At 39.2% G+C, this 23,731-nt stretch overlaps 1 protein-coding gene across 6 annotated transcripts in view; it reads right to left on the bottom strand.

The window, feature by feature from the left end:
* Positions 1-2,964: 2,964 nt before the first annotated feature.
* The window catches only part of pak5 (p21 protein (Cdc42/Rac)-activated kinase 5), a 100,990-nt gene continuing 80,223 nt past the window's right edge, over positions 2,965-23,731 (bottom strand). For 3 of the 6 annotated variants that reach the window (XM_022194421.2, XM_022194415.2, XM_022194419.2), the window contains 10 exons: positions 22,759-23,598; positions 15,109-15,318; positions 14,482-14,623; positions 13,277-13,431; positions 11,351-11,484; positions 7,913-8,039; positions 7,428-7,553; positions 6,158-6,292; positions 5,957-5,977; positions 2,965-4,654 (listed from right to left, as the gene is read on the bottom strand). In XM_022194421.2, coding sequence (XP_022050113.1) covers positions 4,499-4,654; positions 5,957-5,977; positions 6,158-6,292; positions 7,428-7,553; positions 7,913-8,039; positions 11,351-11,484; positions 13,277-13,431; positions 14,482-14,623; positions 15,109-15,318; positions 22,759-23,598 — 2,046 coding nt within the window. In that variant the 3' untranslated portion in view covers positions 2,965-4,498. Of the gene's footprint in view, positions 5,877-5,956; positions 5,978-6,157; positions 6,293-7,427; positions 7,554-7,912; positions 8,040-11,350; positions 11,485-13,276; positions 13,432-14,481; positions 14,624-15,108; positions 15,319-22,758; positions 23,599-23,731 lie in introns of all 6 variants that reach the window. The other 3 variants (XM_022194418.2, XM_022194420.2, XM_022194416.2) reach the window with 2 other exon arrangements.

Raw genomic sequence — 23,731 nt, forward strand, 5'->3', positions numbered from 1 at the left:
AAAAACTGATTGCACAGTTCCTGTTAAAGCTGTATCGGCCAGTTTATATACATCAACAGCTGCCTTCATCTGGATCAAACAGTCCTAATGTGCAAATACACCGAATGTTCTGCCTGTAGTGATTTAAAAGTTCAAAGGTTTTAACTGAATAACTGTGGCCAAAAGCATGTTGCACTGTATAGGGTCTAACATTTAGGACGCTTATAAGCAACATTATTCTTTCTGATGTTTGGATTACACGTGATTGGCATGTCCATTATCCTTATTCAGACTGTAATAGACATGATTTACAGATGTGTTTTACTGTAAAACAAAGAAAATACTCCATTTGAAACTATCCAAAGGGCTATAATCTTGCAAATATAACTTTCATGAATAAAAAAATCAAGTCGTTCTGATGTATTTAATAACATTCAATCACAATGTAGGGGCTACAATCAATGTTTCCTCTTTATATGAGTTGAACTGGTTCTTTAAAGCTAGTTTAACCAGTTAAAACAACTGGACTTCTTATATCTACATTATTTAGGATAAAAATAAGTATATCAATGCAGAAACTTATATTCAACTGCCCAGATGATAAGTAGTTGTACTTGTTTCTGACACTTTTGGAGAAGATTTAGCCAAGTCTGCTACACATCTAACATAAAACACGTACATATATGTTTGTTAAAGTAGCTTGAGGTGTATTAAAGTACTTCTGACATGTCGGTGAAGCTTAGCTTAGCTTAGCTTAGTTTAGCTTAGTTTAGCATGCTTCAGTCCAGTGAAGTTAAAAGTAACTGTTGGCTTAGCTCACTACACTTCCACGTAGGTTCCCCCGTCATTATTAAATACATTTATTTTGCCTCAGCTTAGTTTAACTTGTTTTAAATAGAGCAACAAAGACAGCAACACGGCTAATTTTCCATTAGCTACAGAAAACTCACCTGTTGTCTGTCGACGTAGCCGCTGCCTTTGGTCTTTTGTCTCTTTGCAATTGGTAAAGCATTACTGGAAACATATATCCTCGCCGCCATGTGGAAATATATAAATTCCGTGGATTTTTACGGTGAAATTCCGGCTCCGTCAACAAGTTCATCCAGCAAATATTCTCTTCCTTCGGTTCAACATTCAATGAAGTCCCCATTTCCTTAGCATTAGCTTGCTAATTAAGCTAACAACTACACACGTTAAAAGGTAACTATTTAGATTTTTTGTTCATTTTCATCGTGTACGGTGTTTAAAGTCCTTAAACTTTGTGATTTTCGACAACATTCAGATTTTCTGTCACATTGGAAGCACACAGCTGGAGGCAGAGACTGCGTTACATTTCTGTATCATGTGCGCAGCCGCAATAGGCAGCATTTATTGTACCTGCTTACATTGCCCAATAGCCTGTCTGCAGATAAACTGAACGCAGCCGGAATCACACTGGCTGTCAGTTCAGTTTCATCTATGTATAAAAGTTCAAACCTTGTTATGTTGTAGAAGTTTTAAACATCTAATTTTTAAGCACCAATTTCTGCAACAGTTTACGGTGGAAGTCAAATTAGTCATGTGAAGCAAACACAAAACCAATTCAAATATATTGGCCAATATTGCGGCAAGCGTTCTGTGTTGTTTTTAATATTTATTCTCCTGCAAATAAGCTTTTCTTATTTAGCACTAACCCTGCTGAGTAAATACACATGTATGCAGGATTTGCTATTCTGTTCTCGTCTGAGTCTTCTTGCTTGAAATAATTTTAAAAAATAAAATGAAGTAATATTCCTGCAGCTGGGGCATACAATAAATGTAATTAAAAGCAGATAACCATTTCAAACACAACAAATGCATTGTTAAAATACATTTTCCAGTCTTAATTTTAGACAAGATCATGTGGGTTTTTTTAAATTTTAAATGTCAATAATAGATTAAATCATTTAACAAACAAATATTAGTGAAATCACAGAACCAATAAATTTTTAATGAACTATATTGAATTTTAGAAGTATATTTGCAGTCTTAAACTTGAATTACATTCCTTTATCTATTAAACAATAAAAGAAACAATAAAAATAAATAAATAAAAGAAAATATTTGTGAAATTACAGTAAATTTCAATTCGTCTTTTTATTATTAAAAAAATCCATTTTCCTTTTCTTTTTTTATCCTTGACTGTTTATTCATTTGCTCTCAATATATGAATTATGAGCACTTAAAATTATCAAATCTAGTGTGGAAAATGTAATGAGATGCATATATTCCGCTATAATCTGAATTATCACCTTGTGTTGGACTTTTTTCTACAGACATTTTCACCACAAAGTGCTGCATAAAAGGCACAAATTGGTGCATAAAAATTCACCAAAATGACGAAAATTAAGTGTTTGATGCTCAAAACTCTCCACTTAATGTGTTCTTTCAACACTAAATACAAATTTATTTCTGTGCAAATGATTTGTACTGTTAACATGATGATTTATGTTTAGAGCAGATGAATGTAAGAATTTAATTATTAAAGACCTTTATAGTCACTCAGACAGACTCTTCACTGGGTTCAGTTTGTCTCTGCAGTCCCACCGGCTCCAGCACTTGAGTTTTTTATTTACTGGGCCGCTGGCAGAAGCTCCATTCTCTGTCCGAGCCGAATCAATATCCCATTATAGTGTTTCAGAGGGAAATGGCTTAGAGGGAAGAAAAAGAAATAACCTAATATATTATGGTAACACCGATCCATGGATGTGTCTTTTTCTCTTCGGCGTTCGGAGGTGAAGTTAGGGTGAAGTGTTGGAAAATGAGAGCTGTTGAATTTCGAGAATATGGAAGACCCAAACAACAAAGAGAAAATAAACTGTTGATGGTTGAGAAAAGATCTCCTCTGGGAATAATCTGACAGTTTGAAAAAAAAAGAAGATAGTAAATAAAAATCCCCGCTTGATGCGAGACACAGAGACTGTAAAAACGGGGCGATGAAGGAAAAATCCATGCAACACATTTCAATGTTTTTATGGGCGTTTTTTTAATTGAAACCAGCTTCACTGATAACAAACATGCAATATCACTGTACAAGCCACAGATAAGTGTTACTCATTCACATCTTGACACGTTGTCAAGGATTAGCCAGCAGCACACAAACACACACACGCACACACACACTCTCAGATGCTGTACAGAGATAAACACACTTTTGCTCTTTGACACACGCTCACATTCGCACAGTCATATTTACATATCACAGTGAATGATGGGTAAAAACGATGCGGGGAGGAGGATTACTCTGTTCTCCTGGTCCGACTAGAGATGAGGATGGCAGCACAGTTCCGGTGATAGCGAGTCTGACTGTGGTGGGATAAGGAGTGAGATGATGACAGTGAGGATGTGAGTAGAAAAAAAACTCTTTTTTTATCAGCTTCCTAAACTCTGCGCTGCAGGGAGGCGCCTCTTAGCAAAACACAGTGAGACTGCTAATATAAAAGAAAACTGCGTAGAATAAATCTTTCTCTCTCTCTCTCTCTTCATGTCAAATTCCACTCAATCTGTGCTACATTTAAATGCATGGTGCTGTTACAGTATCATAAATACAGGGCTTGGTGGTTTCATAAATAGGTTTCGGGGTATTGCTTGGATGATGTCTGCCAATGCTCTTTTAGATCCAAAAAAACAAAACAAAAATCAACAAAAAAAGGCCACACTACCAAAGAAAATATACCTTAAATTCCAATAAATAAATAAATACTTTAAAATGTCATACAAAATCCTGACATTACCCTTTTTTTCCAACATTTAATGGAAGTTCCGTCTACAAATGTAAGATAATAAATATATTTAGTATTTTTAGTAACAGTTAGGTGTAGGTGGGTTTATTTGGGATATCTCTTATATCTTTAAGCAAAAACTGGATTATAAACAGTAGGAAAGATCTCTGCAGAAACTCTATTTAATACTGCTCATATCACAATGGTTACGACACGATAAAATACTGCAAATTATCAAAACTGTACAGAAAAACTTACAAGTTTCTCTAAAATACATTTTCACTGTTAGTGTGTGAGACGTGGGAGAGCTCGTCTCAGCAGCCGGACAGTCTGGAAAAAGACTCCGCACGTGCTGATTGTTCGGCCATCGGCTGCTCTGGTCTGGAAGCGGCGTGCTGGTTGCCGCTCGCCGTCCTGAAGCTCCTGAAGGCCGACAGCTACTAGAAGTCTATGTGGAGCCTCACAGTCTGGGAAGAAAAGAAGAAGCCAGGCCACACGTTTCTACTGGACGTCTAGCGAGTTCCACCGGTCTTCTACTTCACAGTTTCAAAATAGTCATTTTTTTTGTCTTCTTTTCTCTGTTGGTGTGTTTTAAGTGTGTTTCTTAGATATTCCTCTAGCTAATCTACTTCACGGTTACAGGTGTAAGTGTTAGTGGCGCGCCACCGAGCGGTGGGTGTTTTGGCTGGGTGAGGGCAGTGCCACCCTGGTAGTAGTGTGTGTATGTGTGAAGGTTGTTCTTTCTTTTTTTTTAAAGTGTAGAGGAGGGCGGGTTCTGGTCAGCGATGGCGGTAGTGTCTCATGAGGGGGACGATGCAGGACGGGGGTCCTGACAGCTTGAGGAAGGGGTGCTGGAGGAGCTCCTGGGCGGTGGCTCGCTGGGACGGTTCCCTCACCAGCATCAAGTCCAGGAAGGACCGAAGCACCGACGACACCTGCAGGACGAAAAGAGACGCATCTGTAGCAGGTCTGTAGGCATCTGTAGGCATTTAGGGTGATGTTTAACCAATAGAATTTGATCATTTCAGTTCAATAATCAGGCTTCATGCAAAAAAAAAAAAAAACAATACAATGGTCAATATATAATTGAGAGACTTTTGAAGTCCATGTGATATATCTGCATACATTTTTATTAAAAGTAAAAAAAAAAAAATCATGTTTTTACAAATTCCAGAATTATATATTATGGAAACAATCACTTGATAATTGATAATAAATGACTGGATATCACTAAAATGTCAACTAAATAACGATCTGAATTTAATTTCTGAATTTAAAATTCTAATTAGCTAAACAATAATAAAATGACTTTATTCAAAAATAGTTTTGATTGTGTTCTTTTTATTAAGTTGAGATATTCATGACAGATATTTCTTTTTTAGTAAGATATCAAATTTTATATGGAAAACAACAAATTGTATCTGTGTCCGAGAAATCACTTTCAACTAAGTTACCCATTACAAAACCACCTCTCAAGGAAGTGTGTTAATTCCAGATCACATGACCTGCTCCACATGATGTCACTTCCTCCTGAAGAAAGGACTGGCAAGACTCCAAGACTTTCTGAGTTATTTAATATAAAGTAGTGTGTGAGTCAAGTGTGGATTTATGGCATGTCAACAGGCTTAATACAATATCTTTATAAATAACTTTCTCACTCAAGTTTCTCTCAATTGTATGTATAATATTTAGAAGAATCTTGGCCTGAAAACAACAAAAATGTCAACTATAATACAAAAAGTAGAGCAATTATATATTGACCTACAAACAGCCCTCCACCCCAGCATCACGTTATAAATTACAAACTCTAAAACAGTGATTGAGGAAACGAGGAAATGCTATTGTAAGCATCATGCAATGAGAAAAGACTAGGTGAGATAAAATGAAATAAAATCAGGTCAAATAAAATAAAATGATGTCAAAATGCTTCCTCACCATAGGTTTCTGTTGTGACTTTTGGTTTAAATTTGGTTTAAATTCATGGTATAACAAGCTACAATGACAATGAAGTAACTATTTACAGTATGCACAGGTGCATGTATATTTAAAAAAAAAGAAACAAGTAAATTTAATTCGCAACTTCAATGCCGTTAAATGAACAATAACAAAGGAAGTCCCTACTTTGCTGGATCTGAATGATGTGTGCTGATATAACACCTGATAAAAGGCACAATACATGTAAATCTGGTGCACTTGGTGAAAACAATCAGGGGTTTGTCTAGAAATGTTTTACATACACTTATATGGGCTGCTACAGACTTCAACAGCAGAAGAAAAAAGAAACAGAAGAAGAAGATGATGTGTCAAAGCAGTAGCAATGCAAAAGGCTTCACTGTCTGACATCCAATAAACATCAAAGCATTAAGAACCGGATAATTTCTATACTGTGCGCACAAAAGTATTTCTTATCTCCGTTGTCAGAGTTTCCCTCCTCTTACCTTGTGCGACTCTTTTAGCCGAGGCGGAAGGTTGTCTCGTATCCTCCTCATGGCCTGCAGAGGGGGTTCGTTAAAGTAAGGCGGCTCTCCGTCCACCATCTCGATCACCATGATGCCTAAAGACCAGATGTCCACCTGCAATCACACACAGTCAAAATGTCTCCCAAGGGCTGAACCATGAAGTTAGTTTGAGTTTCTTTGTGTTAGCCGGCTCTACTAAACCTAAAACCGCAGCCAGAGATAACAGGAGATAACTGCTAGTTAGGAACTTTCTCTGGTAACCAAGACGTTAGACACATAAATAAAATGTCAGAAGAACAAGTTGGTGATGAAAAATACACAAACTTATCACAGTAAAAAGCTCTGCTACTGCAAATTATGGAAGAAAGAAATGCTGGTAGAAACTGTTAATCATGTAAGCTTATTTTTTGCTACACTGAAGTGAAATTAATGTCGCTGATTAAATATTCTCTGTAATAAATATCAATAGACTACATGAAAAAAACAAAAAAATTGAAAATCATGCAGCAAAAGTGTCAGGAAAGCCATAAATATTAGGATAAAAATGATAATAAAACAACAAATGTGATAAAGACAACAGATATCTGTAAAATAGTGATTTTTTTGCAGATTTAAATAGTGTAAAAACAAGTAATTTTACAGTCAACAAACAGTACAAACAGAGGGACTGATGGTTGAAACATTTAAAAATGTTAACAATTTATAAATCCTTGGTATACATAATTTTTCTTTTCAAAAAAGCATAAATCTGTACAAAAGTTATACTTTGCTGACTTGAATACAGTAAAAAAGGAAAAAATGGTAATGTTAGTTTCAGAATGAAGTGCTGTTTGTAAAAATACAGTCTTATTTCATGGCAATCATTGTTACAGAACAGATTACTATTTGTAGAAACACATTTTTTAGTGGGGGCGTTACTGGCAGTTTATCCTGTTTTTAACGATTAACTTGTAAAACAAAACATCTGTGATTTTACTGGATAGTATTCAGTCATTCAAAAAACTAATCATTTTCCAAACCTAAACATACATAGTTTTTCTTTAAAAATAACGGCAAATATCTGTAAAATAATATTTTTGCTGATTTTAATACAGTGAAAATCATGTAAATTTGCAGTCAAGCACTGAAAGAGAACACATTTCCATTTGTAAAAAATACAGATTTTTGATGTGGAATTCAGTTTTGTCCTGTTTTCTTCATGGTTAACCAGTAATTAAATCAATAATGTTTTCCTGCGTGTCGTTCTCACCTCAGTGCCGTACGGTAGTCTGGAGATGACCTCCGGTGCCATCCAGTAGGGCGTTCCCACCAGAGACTTCCTCTTGGGCACCTCTTTGGAAACTTGGGCACAAAAGCCGAAGTCTGAAAGCTTGATCTGCAAAAACACAGAAACACACCGTGCTGCCTTCAGGTTCCATGTAGGTGGCGGTTAAAAAATAGAGTTTAAAGTGTACTGACCCCTTGTGATGCAGAGCTTTGAGTGAAGACACTAATCTGCAGTATTAGCTGTTAATTACGCTTGAATGAATCATGTCTTATCAGCTCGTTAGGAGGCATTAGGCAGGATTTAATTACTGGGGCGAGTGGTAATTGAGGATGATGACTTTCTGGCTGTTGACAAGCGGCAGCACTGGAGAAGGTCAGTGAGAGTAAGAACGACCGGCGACAGGGTGAAGGTCGGCGGCGTTGGTTATTAAAACCTGCAGAATAAACGAGCTTGGGTTCATCACTCACCCTGCCGTCGCTGGTCAGCAGGATGGAGTCGCTCTTGATGTCGCGGTGGATGACGCCTTGTGTGTGCAGGTACGACAACGCCCTCAACACCGACAGACACACGGTGGCGATCTGCTCCTCGTTCATCCTGGAGGCAGACACACAACACAAACACACAAAACAAACACACATCAGGGCTAATAGTAGCTTTAAGAATCCCCTGATTGCACTTGCTGCTAATTCTATCGGAATCCTTGGGTTTTTTTCATTTTTTGAACAGCAAAACAATCTCAAATTTGAAAGGTGAAAAAAAAAAAAAAAGTGTGAAATTTTGCACACACAAGACCTACAAAAATTTTGATATGTTAGGGGAACTGCATAGGTGTGAGCAAAATGGCTCCATAGCACCACCTAGAAAATTTTAAAGAATTACAGCCAGTACGTGTCACCTACAGCGATGAAACTTGGTAAACACATGTAACTCGTCAGGATGCATAAAAACATAATTGACAACCATACCTAAAACCAACAGGAAGTCGGCCATTTTGAATTATGTGTCATATTTTGGACGGTTTTGGACCAATTGCTATATGTTTTCTGAAGAACAAGAAATCCTGTCACATCATTATGATGCCATAAATATTTTTTTTTTGGAAATAAAACTAGAAAAGTTGAATTTCTTTGATTACTTATTTTACAAAAATAGAAAAAGGACTAGAAGTGACAACAGGTGTTACCAATACTTGAAAAAATGCCGGCTTTATATGCAATAGAAATTTTATTACAAACTATTTCCAAACTGCATTTTTCACACAACTCCAGAAAGATGTTTCACCATGCTGAATGTATCTTCCAACAACTTGCTCCTCTGTTTACGGTTTTTGAGCCATGCTGCATTCATTTTATTGGTCAAATTTGTGTTACACTGCCTACAATTCATCTGAATATGACCTTAATGTTTTGTGACCACTTTCATGGGATTGAAGGACATTCAATTAAACAATTCTTGCAATTTTTACTGTTTCTAGTTCTGATAGATGTTATTTTTAAAGATAACACATCTTTTAACCCCACTGTCAGGTTTTGGGTTTGTAGCGTTAACCTACAGTCCTGATAAGTCTGGCTTCAGACTTTAGTGTTGTCCTAAAGAGATTACAGTCCAGCAAAACTGATTTCTCCTCAAACTGGAGCAGGAATTCAGTTTGAAAATATCCCCCTGTAGCCTGCAGCGACTGCAGATCAGGCAGGAGGGTCCCATATGGAGAGTCGAGGCGATGCAGTGCGTCTGACTGAGCTCACACAGAAACTCATGGCTCCACTGAACATTAACATCTAGACCCAGCTGGCCGAGCCATGCTGTGCGTTTGCAAGTGTGTGTTCTGATTTCACATCATGTAGAGAGCATGTGCAGAAGTACAGACACAAAACCACACCAAGGAAACATACATACATGTAGTAAATCTGCATGTAAAGTACCCACACACATACATTCTTTAACTCCTGCTCTAACATTCACTTCTCATCTTCAGTCTTAAAGACCTGACTGTTGGAGCAGTCACTTAACAATTTGCATTATGAGAATCAATCCCCAGGCTACACACACGCAGCAGATTTTATTGTCACACATGTATGCATTTACAATCAAGAGAGATAAATGAGCTTTCCACTGATGGAAAAACAACTGGCTAACTCTAAGTAAACGTGATGAAAAAATGGCTCACCTCGTACCGCCACAACCTCACACACACACACACACACACACACACACACACACACACACACACACACACACACACACACACACACACACACACACACACACACACACACACACACACACACACACACACACACACACACACACACACGTTGTTTTTCTATACCGGTGGGGACTTACCATTGACTCCCATTCATATCTAACTGCTAACCCTTACCCTAACCCTAACCTTAACCATCACCAAATCAATGCCTAACCCTAAACAAACGTTTTTGCACTTTTACATTTTTTATTAACAACAATATGGCCAAGAAAACGGTGTTGCCACCCGTGGGGACCTCATTTTAGGTCCCCACCGTAAGACAAGTCCCCACCTTTATAGCAAATAGTCAGGTCAAAGTCCCCACCTGTATAGCAGAAACAAGTACACACACACACACACACACACACACACACACACACACACACACACACACACACACACACACACACACACACACACACACACACACACACACACACACACAACTGAATAGAAAACAGGATCACTGAAATAGAAAATTGTTTCACAAAGTGAAAAACAGTTTTAATGAGCCTGTAAAGGTTGTCAAGGGGAGGAGAATTACACATGCACCTACGCACACACACTCAAACAAACATGCAAGCGTGAATACACACCGACACACACACTAGCAAATACATATGCTTTTTTTCTTTGCAGTAACACTGGATAAAGTCCCTGTGAAGTGCAGCTCATTAACCAACTTTTAACGCATAATTGAAATCTGATCGTGACTGAAATGGTTCAGGAGATTCTGCCGCCGTCGACTCCTCGTCAGTTTGTGTGTGTTTTTGCTGCCAGCAAGCTGATGAGGCTTCGCACAACGCAGTTATTTCCACAACAAAGGGCTTAACAGAAATAGCACGAAAGCTTTCACCTGGACAAATGAGGCTGAAATTACCAGGGAAGAAAACACTCTCCCTTATATTTCCTCCTTGGCTACATACTGTGAGGTCTTGTAATTATCAAGAGGTCAGTTTGTGCGGTTGCTTAACAAATGAGGACATTTTTATGACATCTTTCTTTCTGTGTGTTTCTTCTGATTGGTGATAATTGAAAACACGTTGCTGCAGACATTTATTTCCACTTATCGTGTCTAATAATAATATCGCTCATGCAAACTTTCTCCCATCACACAAACCGAACACACAAGCAGCCAAACATCTGTGTGGGAGACGTTGACAATACTTTACGGCAGCAGCGGCAGCGGCAGCAGTAGCAGCAGTAGCAGCAAAGCGTGTTATTAGCATCCGACACCGCGCAGCGCTAATGCTGACACTCCACGCAAATGACTGTAATTAAACACCAAGCACAAAGTAAGCTTAAAACAATGAGGCGGCAGCTCAGGAGCACGACTCGACAACACGGGAGCAATCTGGAAAAGTTGGAGAACAATAATCCTGAAACTGTCAGAGCTGGTTTACAGCCGTGTAAACCTTCGTCCTGGTTCATTACAGGCTGCTCATTTGGTTGTTTCATTTCAGATGTTCTTACATGAGGAGAGCAAGTAAACAAAATATACTTTTATGGCTGTTTTGTAGCATTTTACTTCTGTTTTGCAGATTCTGTAACTATTTCTACATCATCTAAGCTTTTTTTTTGTTATTTACACTTTAGACAGTTGGTGGTTTTCCTCAGCATTCATGTTCTACTCCTGTCTTCATTAAAGACGAATGACTACCTGGTATGAGTCACAATGTCGGTGAGCGCTCCGCCTTCGAGGAACTCCATGACGACCCACAGCTCATCTCCCACCAGGTAACTGTTGTACATGTCCACAACATTTTCATGATGGTAGTCCCTCATGATCACCACCTAAAACACACACAGAGAGGTAGAAATAGCTTTTAGCATACATTTGTATTACTTCTATTAGTTCAGTACTTTCATTTGTAACATGCATCGTGTAATACAGCTCAAACGAAGTGAAATGTTTTGTATTGATAGTGTCCTGCTCTGCTTGAAACAAGATGAGGGAAATTTAGGACTATATATCATCATATAGACATTATGGTTGGGCTGCAGAAAACATGCAAATGGAGCACAAAGTGGAAAAACAAAGTAAATCTCAAGCAAATAAATCTCAAACTCAAATATTGCAACAAGTGCATGATTTTATAAATGAGGTAGAGTCCTGACTTCTCCAAATTAACACTCAGTCATCTCTCAAGCCAAAGTTTTACTTGCAGCAAGGAGTCAACATGAACAGAGCTCTCCCATCTCTACTGTTCAATCAAAATAAAGGTAAAATAGCCTCCTAAAATTTAAAATAGATGCATCCATCCATTCTCTATACACTGCTTTATCCTCACTCAGGTCGTGGAGGGTGCTGGAGTCTATCCCAGCTGACTCGGGCAAAGGCAGAGGACACCCTGGACAGGTCACCAGTCTGTCACAGGGCTACATATACAGACAAACAATCACACTCACATTTACACCTACGGGCAATTTAGAGTAACCAATTAGCCTCAGCATATTTATGGACTGTGGGAGGAAGCCGGAGTATCCGGAGAAAAGCCATGCATGCACAGGGAGAACATGCAAACTCCATGCAGAAAGATCCCAGGCCCAGGCCAGGATTTGAACCGGGGATCTTCTTGCTGCAAGGCGGAAGTGCTAACCACTACTCCACTGTGCATGACAAAAACAATACTTAACATAAGTATGGAATAAAATCATGCAGAGTTTGCTGTAGGGTCCATAACAATTGGCTGCACTCCCAAAGAGGTAAAAAAATCACTGCTATAAGACACCAATAAATATTCATGTCTGCATGTTCAGTGTGTTGCAAATAAACTGCCTCGTATTTCAGTAGTTTATTAAATGTATTCATGTAATTTCATCTTTTTTATTAATTTAACTTTCCTTTGTCTAATGTGAACATGTTCTGGAGGCTTACCCATAGAAGGATTACACTCAGAAATTAATAGGATTACATGAAGCAAATTAGTTCCCAGCTGAACACCCACTGCTGCACATCTGTGTTCGCTGCACACACACACACACACACACACACATGCTCACAAACATGCATCAAGACTCTCAGTGTGCGCTTCTCTCCTACAAACCCAAAATAGAAGCAGCGCAGAAAAGCCGGCCAAGAATCAGCCTTTACTCACTTCCCACTTTTGTGCTAAACAAGCAGTTTGCCTGGAAATATAATTTTGGTGGAAATGATACGTCGCTCATTTCTCAACACCCCGAATACAAACAGCCATGAATAAATTTCTTGCAGAGGGTTTTTATTTTACTGTGAACATGACTGAAATTTAAATAAATGCAATTACAGATGCAAAAATGTGTTAGTGGTTTAATTGGCATGGATGTATGTCAGGGAAACAAGAGGCAAATCGAACTCGTGTTTTTCATTAATTGGCAAACAACTGGGATGTATTTTTATCTGCTCGGAATAAAATGCGATGTTAAATGATGCTGTTTAAACTCATTTCATCTCAGCTCGTTTAGGCTTTCAACAATCTGTGACAAATGTTGTGGGCATCGTGCTTCTAATTTACACCCCAATAAATCCGCTAAACCTCGCTGGAAAACCACACAGCTCGTGTTGTGTAAGCGCGATTAAAATGAGAAAACGATTTTTAAAATTCACCTCGTTGAAGAGCAGCTCTCTCCTTTGCTGTTTCCTCAGGTCCATCTTCTTCACCGCCACCTGCTTGCCGCTGTGTTTCTCGCTGGCGATGCACACGATGCCTGTGGAGCCCTCACCGATCTTGATAAAGCTGTCCAGGTATTCCCGAGGATCGCCTGATGGCAAACAACAACATACCTTACGTTGAAGAAATTTCACTCTTAGTCCTTCGAAGTTTGCTGTAGTGGGGTATTTACCAACACAGAGCATGAGCCTGTGAAGGTAAGAAGGCCCAGAACATTTGGAAAGTACACCATCTTGATTCAAAAGGTGGTTGAATCAAGAGGTCTGGCAGACAGATGCAAATAGCAAAGGTGCAACAACAAATAGAAATAGGGAGGTTTGACAGACAGCAAAAAATGACAAAAGATGAAAGAATTGTGGATAACTGTGGCAAATAGAATGAAGGAGTGACACATGGCACTAGAAGTTTGATATTTTCTTCATTGCCTATTTGTCATGCAAACCCAGAGACCTCCAAAAAACAAAACTTACATTTTTAACCAGGATATTTCACGTGTACAGGTTTTCTGACCCAGAAGCAGCTACTGTTGTGTTACCAGACTTCCAGTCAAAAACAACCTTACTTAAGGTTTTAACGTTTCCTTGGTGACATAATTCGTCCCTTTATGATAGAACAACAGAACAGCTTGCTTAGGCCATGATATTCGCCCCAGACTTTTTCTGAAAGTCAGCCGGGGGAAGGCTACCTCCCAAGAGGGAGTCTTGCTTTGCCCGTTCATTCTGTTGAACCTAACAGTCTGGCTGCACCTCACTTTCATTCTGCCATGGGGGGAAAAATGCTCTGGTTTGTTTGTATTTCTTTAAACCAATAATGGTCACATCTCAACAGAGTGAAGCGAAGGATGCAGCTTCTGTGTTTCCTCAAAATTACAGGTTAAAAAGGATATTCCGCCGAAAAAAATTAGCAGGGCCGCCGTTCTGCACGATCCGAGTTCTCGGAAAAACTTGAAATTTTCAGCATGGTAGGCCGTTTGGAAGTGGTTGTTGTAGAAAACAGAAACCAAAGACAGCAAAAGGAAAGACATATCCAGCTGAAATGGGCAATCAACATACCCACATCCATCCTACATCCAGTTGTACAGTCAGACTACCTCATCAGCATTATGACTGTGATACTTTCAGCCTAAATGTATGTTTCTCACCTGGGTTGACCACCAGCTGAAGTGCAGCTCTGAACTGTTCATGGGAGACTCTGGAGGGTTGAGTGTCGGAGCTTGAGCCCCATGAAGGAGGTGGGTAAGCTCCTGGAGGGATATAGGGTGACGAAGGCTGAGAGTAGGCCCCCTGGAAAAAGAACACAGCAGAGGAATACAAAGTGAGGAAGAAATATCAAGAGGCTATGATATATGTTTCTAAATTTACTGTATTTGGAAACAAATACCTTCTTTTTGAAGTGAGTTTTGAGCTAAATATGGGGCCAGAACCTGAAATTGATCTGGACTGGTCTTACTATATGAATCTTATCCATTTCACACAGTCAATTGACTTAAAAAAAACATAAAATAAATAATTATGCCATTGTAATCTGTAGTGTAATCACTGCTGTCCAGAAAGAATACATCTCCAAAACTTGTCTTATGGGGTTTTAACTGGACAGAAATAATTGAAGTCTTAAAGTCTTATGGAATTTTCTGGCTAAAAGTTTAAAAACAGAAGACAGAAGTTTAATTTTGATTAATCCCGTTTAAATCACATCAGGCTGATTATAGTTTGATCTGTATCGAAGCTAAAAAGCTAGAAAGAACTATGTCTCTATAAAGATACTGTACCTGCGGGGTGTAAGGTGGGCTGGGCTGGGAGGGAGGATGATGGTAGGGCGAGGGTTTGTAGTGGTGGAAGATTGGGGGGTACGGTAGGTGCACTGGGGGGTAACCAGGCGGCTTGCTGTGGCTCTGAGGTAGCTTGAGAGGCCCTCGGGGGTAGGTGTCGCCACCCGTAACCTGGGGACTGTCATCACGAGACGGACGCTCGTAATCGCCCTGGAAGAGTCAAACAAAGGACAAGGTTTTTTGGATTTTATTAAAAACACTGTGCAGTTAGACAAGGTCTGAAAGTTGTAGTTAACATATGCTTAAGGAGAGGTGTTATAAGGTGGAAAAACATGGAAAAGCATCCACTTTTTAAACTTGGACCAATGGAAGAAATTATCAGCCTTGTTGGATTGGCAAAAAGATATGAATACAACCCCCCAGCATGCACTGGGGCAATTCTTCAGCAAGGGACTCCTAATCTCGACCGTAAAGCCTAAACACTAAACCCCTTAAAGATTGAAATAAAATCACAGCTGCAGTGTTTGAGTGTGTGAATTCACAAGATCTTAAAAATGTGTAAAAACAAGGAACGAAAAACCTCTTGTTTCCACATCGTAGAAAACAACCAAAACTGATGAAATTCATGAACATCTGTAAATCCTACATTGGAGTTACAAACAACTCTACAATCATGAAATCAATAACCACAACATCCAGAAAGCTGGTTATGGCAGATAAGCAAATTTCTTCCCATGTGTACATTTTGTGGGGGCAGAGCAGCCAAATTTATATATCACCAATTTGGCAATGAGCTAGAGACCGATGTTCAAGACTTAGCTGATTATTGGTAACATGATATTTATTTACAGATTTATGCTAAAATAAATTAAATGCACCAATAAGCTTCAGGCTTTCACCAAGAGGTTTGCTGTCAGGCCTTTGGGTCACGCTAACTCCTGCACCGCAACATCTTTCTAAAGTCTGATTAACTTTAATAATCTGCTTTTATCAACAGACATGTCTCTAGTAAAGACACAACTTGTAAAAATTGAACAAAAAGCAGAAATCAGGAAATTAGCTACTTTTACAGTGGCTAAGGCTACACTAGTCATTAGTGTGGCTAAGTTAGTAGGAAAACAATAACTTATAATGCCTTAGTGGGCAATAAATATGATAGAACAGTGAAAAATTAAGAAAATAGAGAATAAAGAGCACACATGCAGGAAAGAAATTATCAATCTCACTGCAGAGAGAGGAAAGCGTAATAGAACCATCTGACACTATCGCTTCTGTTTCTATTATACATCTTCAGTTATAGTAATCCTTATTAATAAAAAATAAGAGTTAGAAATGACAGCTTTCCTATTCCATATGCTGGCAATATATAACATTTTAGAGATATCGGATCTAAATTTTGTATCCTGTATCACTATCAGCCCTGAAAAAAACATATCGGTCAACCCAAACTATGAATTGTGGACACGTTCCTTTAGGAAGGCGACAAATATGCAGAAAGGGTGAATATTAAGGTAGAAAATCTGCGTCAAAGTCCTCTTGCATTTGATCTGACAGTGGATCAGCAATGAACAGTCGGTCATTTAGCAGGAACACGCCTGAAAATCTGTGACTGGGCCATGTGACATGTTGGATGTGAAAATGTACATGCATGGCCATACATCGTCTGCAGGTACACTATCCTTTGATGGAGCTAACAGTTAGTCCACAGAACAGGCATCATACTTCATCCTCACCACCCTGCAGAGCTCCTCAGCTCCTCCATTCATCAACCAGGAGCTCAGGGAGCGTTCAGATCTGGGACACACCTCTTCCTTAAGAAGCACCTTCAGAGCTGTGCTGCACTGTACACTGTATATGTGTGTGAATAGAACACACACTGTGAGCACACAGAGCTTGACTCAGAGAGCTATTAAAAGCTCAGGTGTATGACTCACCTTAAATTACTCATAATGGGCCAGGAGTACACACATAAATGTGGTTCACAGTGGGAAAAAAAGCTCATAGTTTAAGATTTATTTATATATTAATCATCTTATTGTTAGAATTTCATAGGCTAAACTTTCTGCAGCCATTCAGAATGAGACAATAGAAAAGCTGGTTCGACTCTTTGAGACAAATGCTAGTTAGCAGTTAATTATTAGAAATAGAAAATACATGGAGAATATACGCTCCTCTCCAAAAGCATTGAAACAGTGAGGTCAGTTCTAGATATTTCATTTTTACTGAGAGCAACAATATTTGTTTTACTCATTTCTTTTGACTGTAAGTGTAATCATAGTATCTTTGCAATCATTCTGTTTTGTGCCCATCTTATTTGAGTTAAAAATGTGATGTTTTGCTGTGAGTGTTGCAGCATGGAACTGTCTAATATTTGTGTCTAGTTTTGTTTTCTAAGCACAGAATACTGCATGTAGCTAAAAAATGTGCACTTCTATGCAGATGACACAGCTCTATGTACATGTAACAGAACACTAACTTTACCTAAAGCCTGCCTGTTAGATATTTCATTTTTACTGAGTAACACCAACAATATTTGTGCCAGTTGTACCAGTTTATTGTGACTGTAACTGTAATCATAGTATATTTGTAATCAAACTGTTTTGTGTCTCTCTTGTTTGAGTTATAATGTGATATTTTACTGTGATTACTGTAGTGTGGAACTCTTTAAGATTAGTATCTGTGTCTAGTTTTGTTCTCTAAGCACAGAATACTGCATGCAGCTTGAGGGCATCATTTACATACATAATAAATACACACTTCTATGTACAGTATATGCTTTAAAAGGGGGTTATGAGTTGAGTATGGGACAAAACCCAGAATTAATCAGAACTGGTCTTAAAGTCATAAAGTAAAGTGACTTAAAAAACATAATGGAAAGATTTTTTTTATCCTAATCTGTGGCACAATCATTGCTTTTCAGCCTAATTTGCATGTCTAATTTATAGTATGATCAACACCCTATAAACTGTCAACAGTCCTACAATTAGTGTGTCATTTTAGCACAAGCAGAGGCATGAAAGGACCCCAAATATCCATATAAACCAAAGTGGATGCACAGAAAAAAAAAAACTCCAAACAGCAGAAGATGAAGCTGCCTTCACCCTGCAGAGACTAAATTAAATTACCTTTGCCACACCTTCTGAAAATGTGCCTCAACCAGCATGATTTCTTTTCTCATAAATCCTCAGGAGGCTGAGAGCATAATGAAAAAACTCTCTTTCTCCTCCCCTTTATTTGTTTCTTTCTGTGCCATTTCTCTTTACACAAAGACACACACAGGAGTGCAGGCAGGGCAGGAGGAGGAGCCCTGATGTGTTGGGATGCTGTATAATTACATGGTGTGAACTCTTTTAATCAATCACTCGGAGGCAGGTGTGCGAGGGGGGTGCTGGGAAGCCCGGTCTCGTGCCCCCCTATCGCTGGCCGGCACCGCTGGCTGGCTGTCATCCAGGGGTCTCCTGATCCATGTTGGTTAAACGCGCATTAATCTGAGTTTGGCAGGGTAATCAACAACCTAACTCAACTGTGAAATTGAATTCTGTGGTGGAACATCGTTCGGCCAGTTTTATGCTAAGGCTGCAGAAAGGGAAAGTGCCGCAACATCAATTTGTCACTGAGAGCTGCGGCACTGAGCTCACAAAACACAGAGAGAGAGAGTAGAAGAAGAAGAAGAACAGGGAGAAAGTGTGTGTGTGCTGCAGCTTTGTCTGTGTGTGGTCGCGTCTCTGCTGTCTACTGTTACATCCCCACCGGCTCCAACAACAGCAGGGAAAAAGAGGGATTTACTTCAGAGGTGTGAGTAGGCTGAATGAGGGAGGAGAAGAAAAGCCACAAAATGAGCAGAGAGAGGGCCGGGTTTGTTACATCGACTGTGAGCTGAGAAGAATAGTGTTTCTTAAGCTGCCAGATGATTCCTTGTTTAGTTTTTTTTTTTTTTTTGTACCGATGCTGCAAAATCTCCAAACACTGCAAGGAAAATTAGAGTGCATTGATTCCCACGGTGCAAATTTCACTTCATTTTAATAATTGGATAAGCAATAAGCACATCATCAAATTAAATATCACTGAAACATTTACACATTTAGGATGTTATACTGGAATAAATATAGAAATGCAGCTACATTTTAACAGTAGAGTGCAGTTTTTCCAAAATAATATATAAAAAATATCTGAATTTCTGATGCTTTTTTGGGAGCCAAAACCAACAATAACTGCTAAAAGCTGCTGTAAAAAAAAAGTCAACGCAGTTCAAACACTGTTTACACTAACAAAATGATCTCGGCAGCTGAGAATATTATTGCTAGCCTCACACTGATGATCTGACATGCCTTTATTTTTGACAGAGAGCTAAAAGCTTTTTTGTAAATGGTAATTTTTTCTTCTACAACATTTGGCAATAAAATTACATTATTATTTTCTGAATTGAAATCAGCCAAAATATCCTTATTTTAGAGATATTTGCTGTTTTTTTTAGAAGAAAATGTATATAAAGAGTTGAAAATGGTAAATATTTTTTTACTGCCAGTTTACAGATTTTCCCTGTTATGTTTTTCTGTCGGTTTTGTAAGTAATTACTAGAAAAAATCACAGAAAAAAAGAAACAACAAAAACCGACTAAGACTGTTAAAACATCTTAAAATTAAACTTTATAAAAAATCTTATTATTTTACAGATATTTGCCACGATTTTCACTTGTTTTTCTTTTTGTACAGTTTTGGAATGTTAAGGTATTTTTTCTTGTACTTCTGCTGCCAGTTTTTCACATTTTTTGCTCGTTCTTTTTTTATAGTGTTGGTGATATTATGTAGCAATAGCAATGTCAGTGAGCCTCAGTATGTTTCATCACTTGTATGTTAAATCTGTCACTGAGCAATACATTGCTTTACCAAACCAATTACATCCAGTTGTTACACCCAGCTGACCCCAGCAGTTGGGTCGTAACACAATACTGAACTGGAAATCTGTAAATCTATTTAGTTTATTTCTCTAGTACTGATTTTAGAAGCGATTCTCTGGTCTTTAAATATTTCGTCCTGGGGCCCAGTCACAGGTTGCTGTCCCCTCCCCTAAACACGATTAAACACGATGACAAGTGCAAAGCCATTTCTGAAAAACAAAACACCACAATGCATTTTCCCACTAATGTGCAGCCCTAAAGTAAGGGAAACATGTTCCTATTTGGACTTGATTCATTACATTCCCTACACATACTGTACATTTCAAGAAAAGCAAATGTGCCTCTTCAAGCACAAAACCTCAGAAAGTGGTGATAATAAACAATATGGAGGAGAAATGACCTTCTCCTGCGTCACTTTCCTGCTACTCTTGCATTCTCTGTGGCTGTTTTTTTCTGAGTGGCTATTTACTGAGGCATGCAGGTTAAATGGTTTTTCATCAAGGCACCCTGGGATCTACATCAGCAAACCTCGCAGCTACTGGACTTTGTGTGTGAGACGGAGGGATGTGGAGAGCTGTGATAGCGGTACTCACAGTATAATAGGCTTAATGAGGCTCTGAAAGCGATATAAAGACTATATAAAGACATGACATGAACCACTCTTTCTCTGGCTTACCCCTGCTGCTGCCGCTGCATGGACTAATACTGTTTCTATTCTACAATTTTTTATTTTTTTTTTACCATAATAAGAACAATGTTATTGGTTGAAAAGAATCACATATAGTTACATCACACAGCCACTAATGCCTGGATGGTTTGTTTGTTTGCATGTTGGGGGAGTTTCCATGTTGAAGAATCTCCTGGGTGTTTCTCCTGCTGCTTCACTGGAGCACAACACAGACTGCAGCACTGTCACAGAGTTGACGTACTAACAGCTGCGGCATAATAAAAGTATGCTTCCAGACAGATGACACACATCTGCGTACATGTAATATAACTGCTGAATTCTACCTAAAGCTTGCCTGTTAGATATTTAGTTTTCAGTGAATGACAGCAACAATAATGGTGCAGATTTTAAGGTCTACTGTGACTGTAACTGTAATCATATATTTGTAATCATACTGTTTTGTGGTAATCTTATTTGTGTGAAAGTTTGATATTTCACTGTGACTGCAGTAGTGTGGGACTGTTTAAGATTAATATCTGTGTCTACTTTTGTTTCCTTGCATAGAGGATCTGGGCATACTTTACATACATATTAAATATACAGTTCTATGCAGGTGACATACATTGGTGTGTAAGTAATAAAACAGCTTGACCTAATTATAATGTTTTGTAGCAATCTTATTTGTGTTAAAAATGGTACATTTTCCTGCTAATGCAGTAGTCCTGTAGTCTCCAGATTGACTGTTCCATTATTATGCTGCATATACAAGCTTTTTATGTTAATTTAGAATTCAATAACGTTAAAACAGGGCTAGCAGACAGAGTGCATCTGCAAATAACATGCAGATTTAGTTATCTCTGCAACCAATCGATTCTTTGAAACTGACTAAGATGTTCTCTGGTGGACTACATTGCAGTTCATGTTGAAAACATGTTCTACCTAGAAAATTAACCAATGTAGTGCCCCATCTTTGTAATTCCTGTACTGATCAATCTTTTTTGTTGTTGTTGTAGTAAAATAAATCAAATCCAGATACAAGGCTTCTGTACAAATATCAAGAGCAAGACTATTATATAATTTCTTGACTGTTATTACTAATTCTACTCAGGTTTATTCATGTCTACTTTGATTTTATCTGGTTAATCTCTACACCCTTCAATGCCTCTCTTTGTCTCGCCTCTGTAACTCTCGGTAATTCAGGGCTTTCTGGTCAATGGTCAGCAGCAGCATTAATTGATCTGTGTGCAGAGACAGTAACTGCTGCAGAGGAGTAATTCTCTTATGTGGTTTGGTTCCTTCAGGGTAGAGTAGATTAACAGCTGACAACCTATCTTGCAGGAAAACCAGGAAAAAAAGTAAACTTAAGAGTTAAAAAGAACTACAAATGGACGTGGAGTATCTGACTGCAAATGGAGAGGAGGTTGGAACTCAGTATGAGGATTAGTCAGCATAGTTTTCTCTGAAATGCTTCTAGAGGATTGTCAGGGATGCTGTGTTCAAAGATGTTTCCAAGAATGATACAAAGAGCAGTTTAGAGTAAATACTGTCAAAGATGTTCTTTTGTTAGAGATTACGTGATTTTATGTGATCATTTATTATCTATTTGTTAAATTTATGTACATGTGTCGTTGTTGTTGGGGAGCCATTTCTGTTGGTAGAATAACTTTCCTGTAGCTCAGATGGAAGAGTTGCCTAGAGGGTCAGAAAGTTTAAGGTTTGAGGCCAACTTCAGAAGATGTGTTTACATCCCTGAAAGGCTTTTGTCTTTGGTAAAATAGATTCAGCCCTTCCTACGTGGTAAAACTGTAGCATAAGGTTTAAACTTACTTCCTATTTACAATGAGCAAATAAGAAAAAAATTTTGTGTTCACCATAAAAGCAGTTAGATTTGCACTTCTTCTTTGGTAGACAGAGGAGTGAGGTCTCTTCCCCATTACAATGATGTCCATTTGTTTCCATATTGTCTACATTATATTAACAGACAAATCAGCAGTGTGTTTATCTTATTCAAGGGTAGAACCCAGGCGTAAAATATCCTCGACAGTTATGACTAGTTTCCACAGCCGTTGTGTTTTGTTTCACGTACCTTGCCGAGGGTCTGTGAGTTGGCGAGACTCTCCGAGAGACGGGGGTAGGTATAGGAGCTGTATGGATGGGCCTGTGGAGGGTTCTTGAACGCCCCGCTGGCTGCATAGGGGACGTTTGGCTCCTGAAGCCCGGATCCTGATCTGGATCGCTGCCTGATGGCTGGCGTGGGGCTGGTCTGGGTTACGTAGGAGCTCTTAGGTCGCTTTTCGTATTCGTCCCGTAGGCCACCATAACTCCACTCGCTGTCTGGGTAGTTGATTTGCTCGCTGTGAAGGGAGGCACGAGACGGCGTCCCGACTGAAGTGTCCCGGTAGTCCTGGCTGGATGAACCGCCCACCGATGCCCGGTAGTAGCCGCTGGAGCCCACTCCGCTCCCCACTGTGGAGGCCACCTCATCCACCGAGCGCCCTTTGCTCTCCAGGTAGGTGTGGTAGTCCGGGGGAAGCTTTCCATAGTCTGATTTTTGCGGCATGGCGTCCGGGTAGAAGGGGCTGCGGATGGGGTGCGAGTGGCCATTCTGCTTGGTGAATCGATAGTGCCTCCCAACCGCCCAGTCACTATCTATGGAGAAACTTGGTTTGCCGGAATCCAAAGAAAAGTCCCTGCTGGAGGTGTCCAGGTCACACGAGTAGCGGGAGTAGTAGTGGTTGAATCCGTTCTCCTCTGGAGCAGCTGGATGGCCGCTGCCCGAGGGTTTGGAGCTGCTTCCGGCCTGATGGGGACCCGGTGGACTCTCTTTACGCAAGGAGTTGGATCGCGTTACCGAAATGTTGTCGAACTCCTCCAGCAGGCCGTTAATGGATGCATCTTTGGGTGGCCGGTTCCCTCGGACGATGGTCTACGAGAAGAACAAAGACATTTACATTTAGCATAAAAGATAGCCTGGTGAACGACAGTTTGATGGAGGTAGCCCTGATACTTTGGGTTGCATGACATTCACTTTCAGTTGAATCATTCTGGCTGAAAACTGA

The sequence above is a fragment of the Acanthochromis polyacanthus genome, chromosome 16, assembly GCF_021347895.1.
Source record: "Acanthochromis polyacanthus isolate Apoly-LR-REF ecotype Palm Island chromosome 16, KAUST_Apoly_ChrSc, whole genome shotgun sequence".
NCBI classification, from domain to species: domain Eukaryota; kingdom Metazoa; phylum Chordata; class Actinopteri; family Pomacentridae; genus Acanthochromis; species Acanthochromis polyacanthus.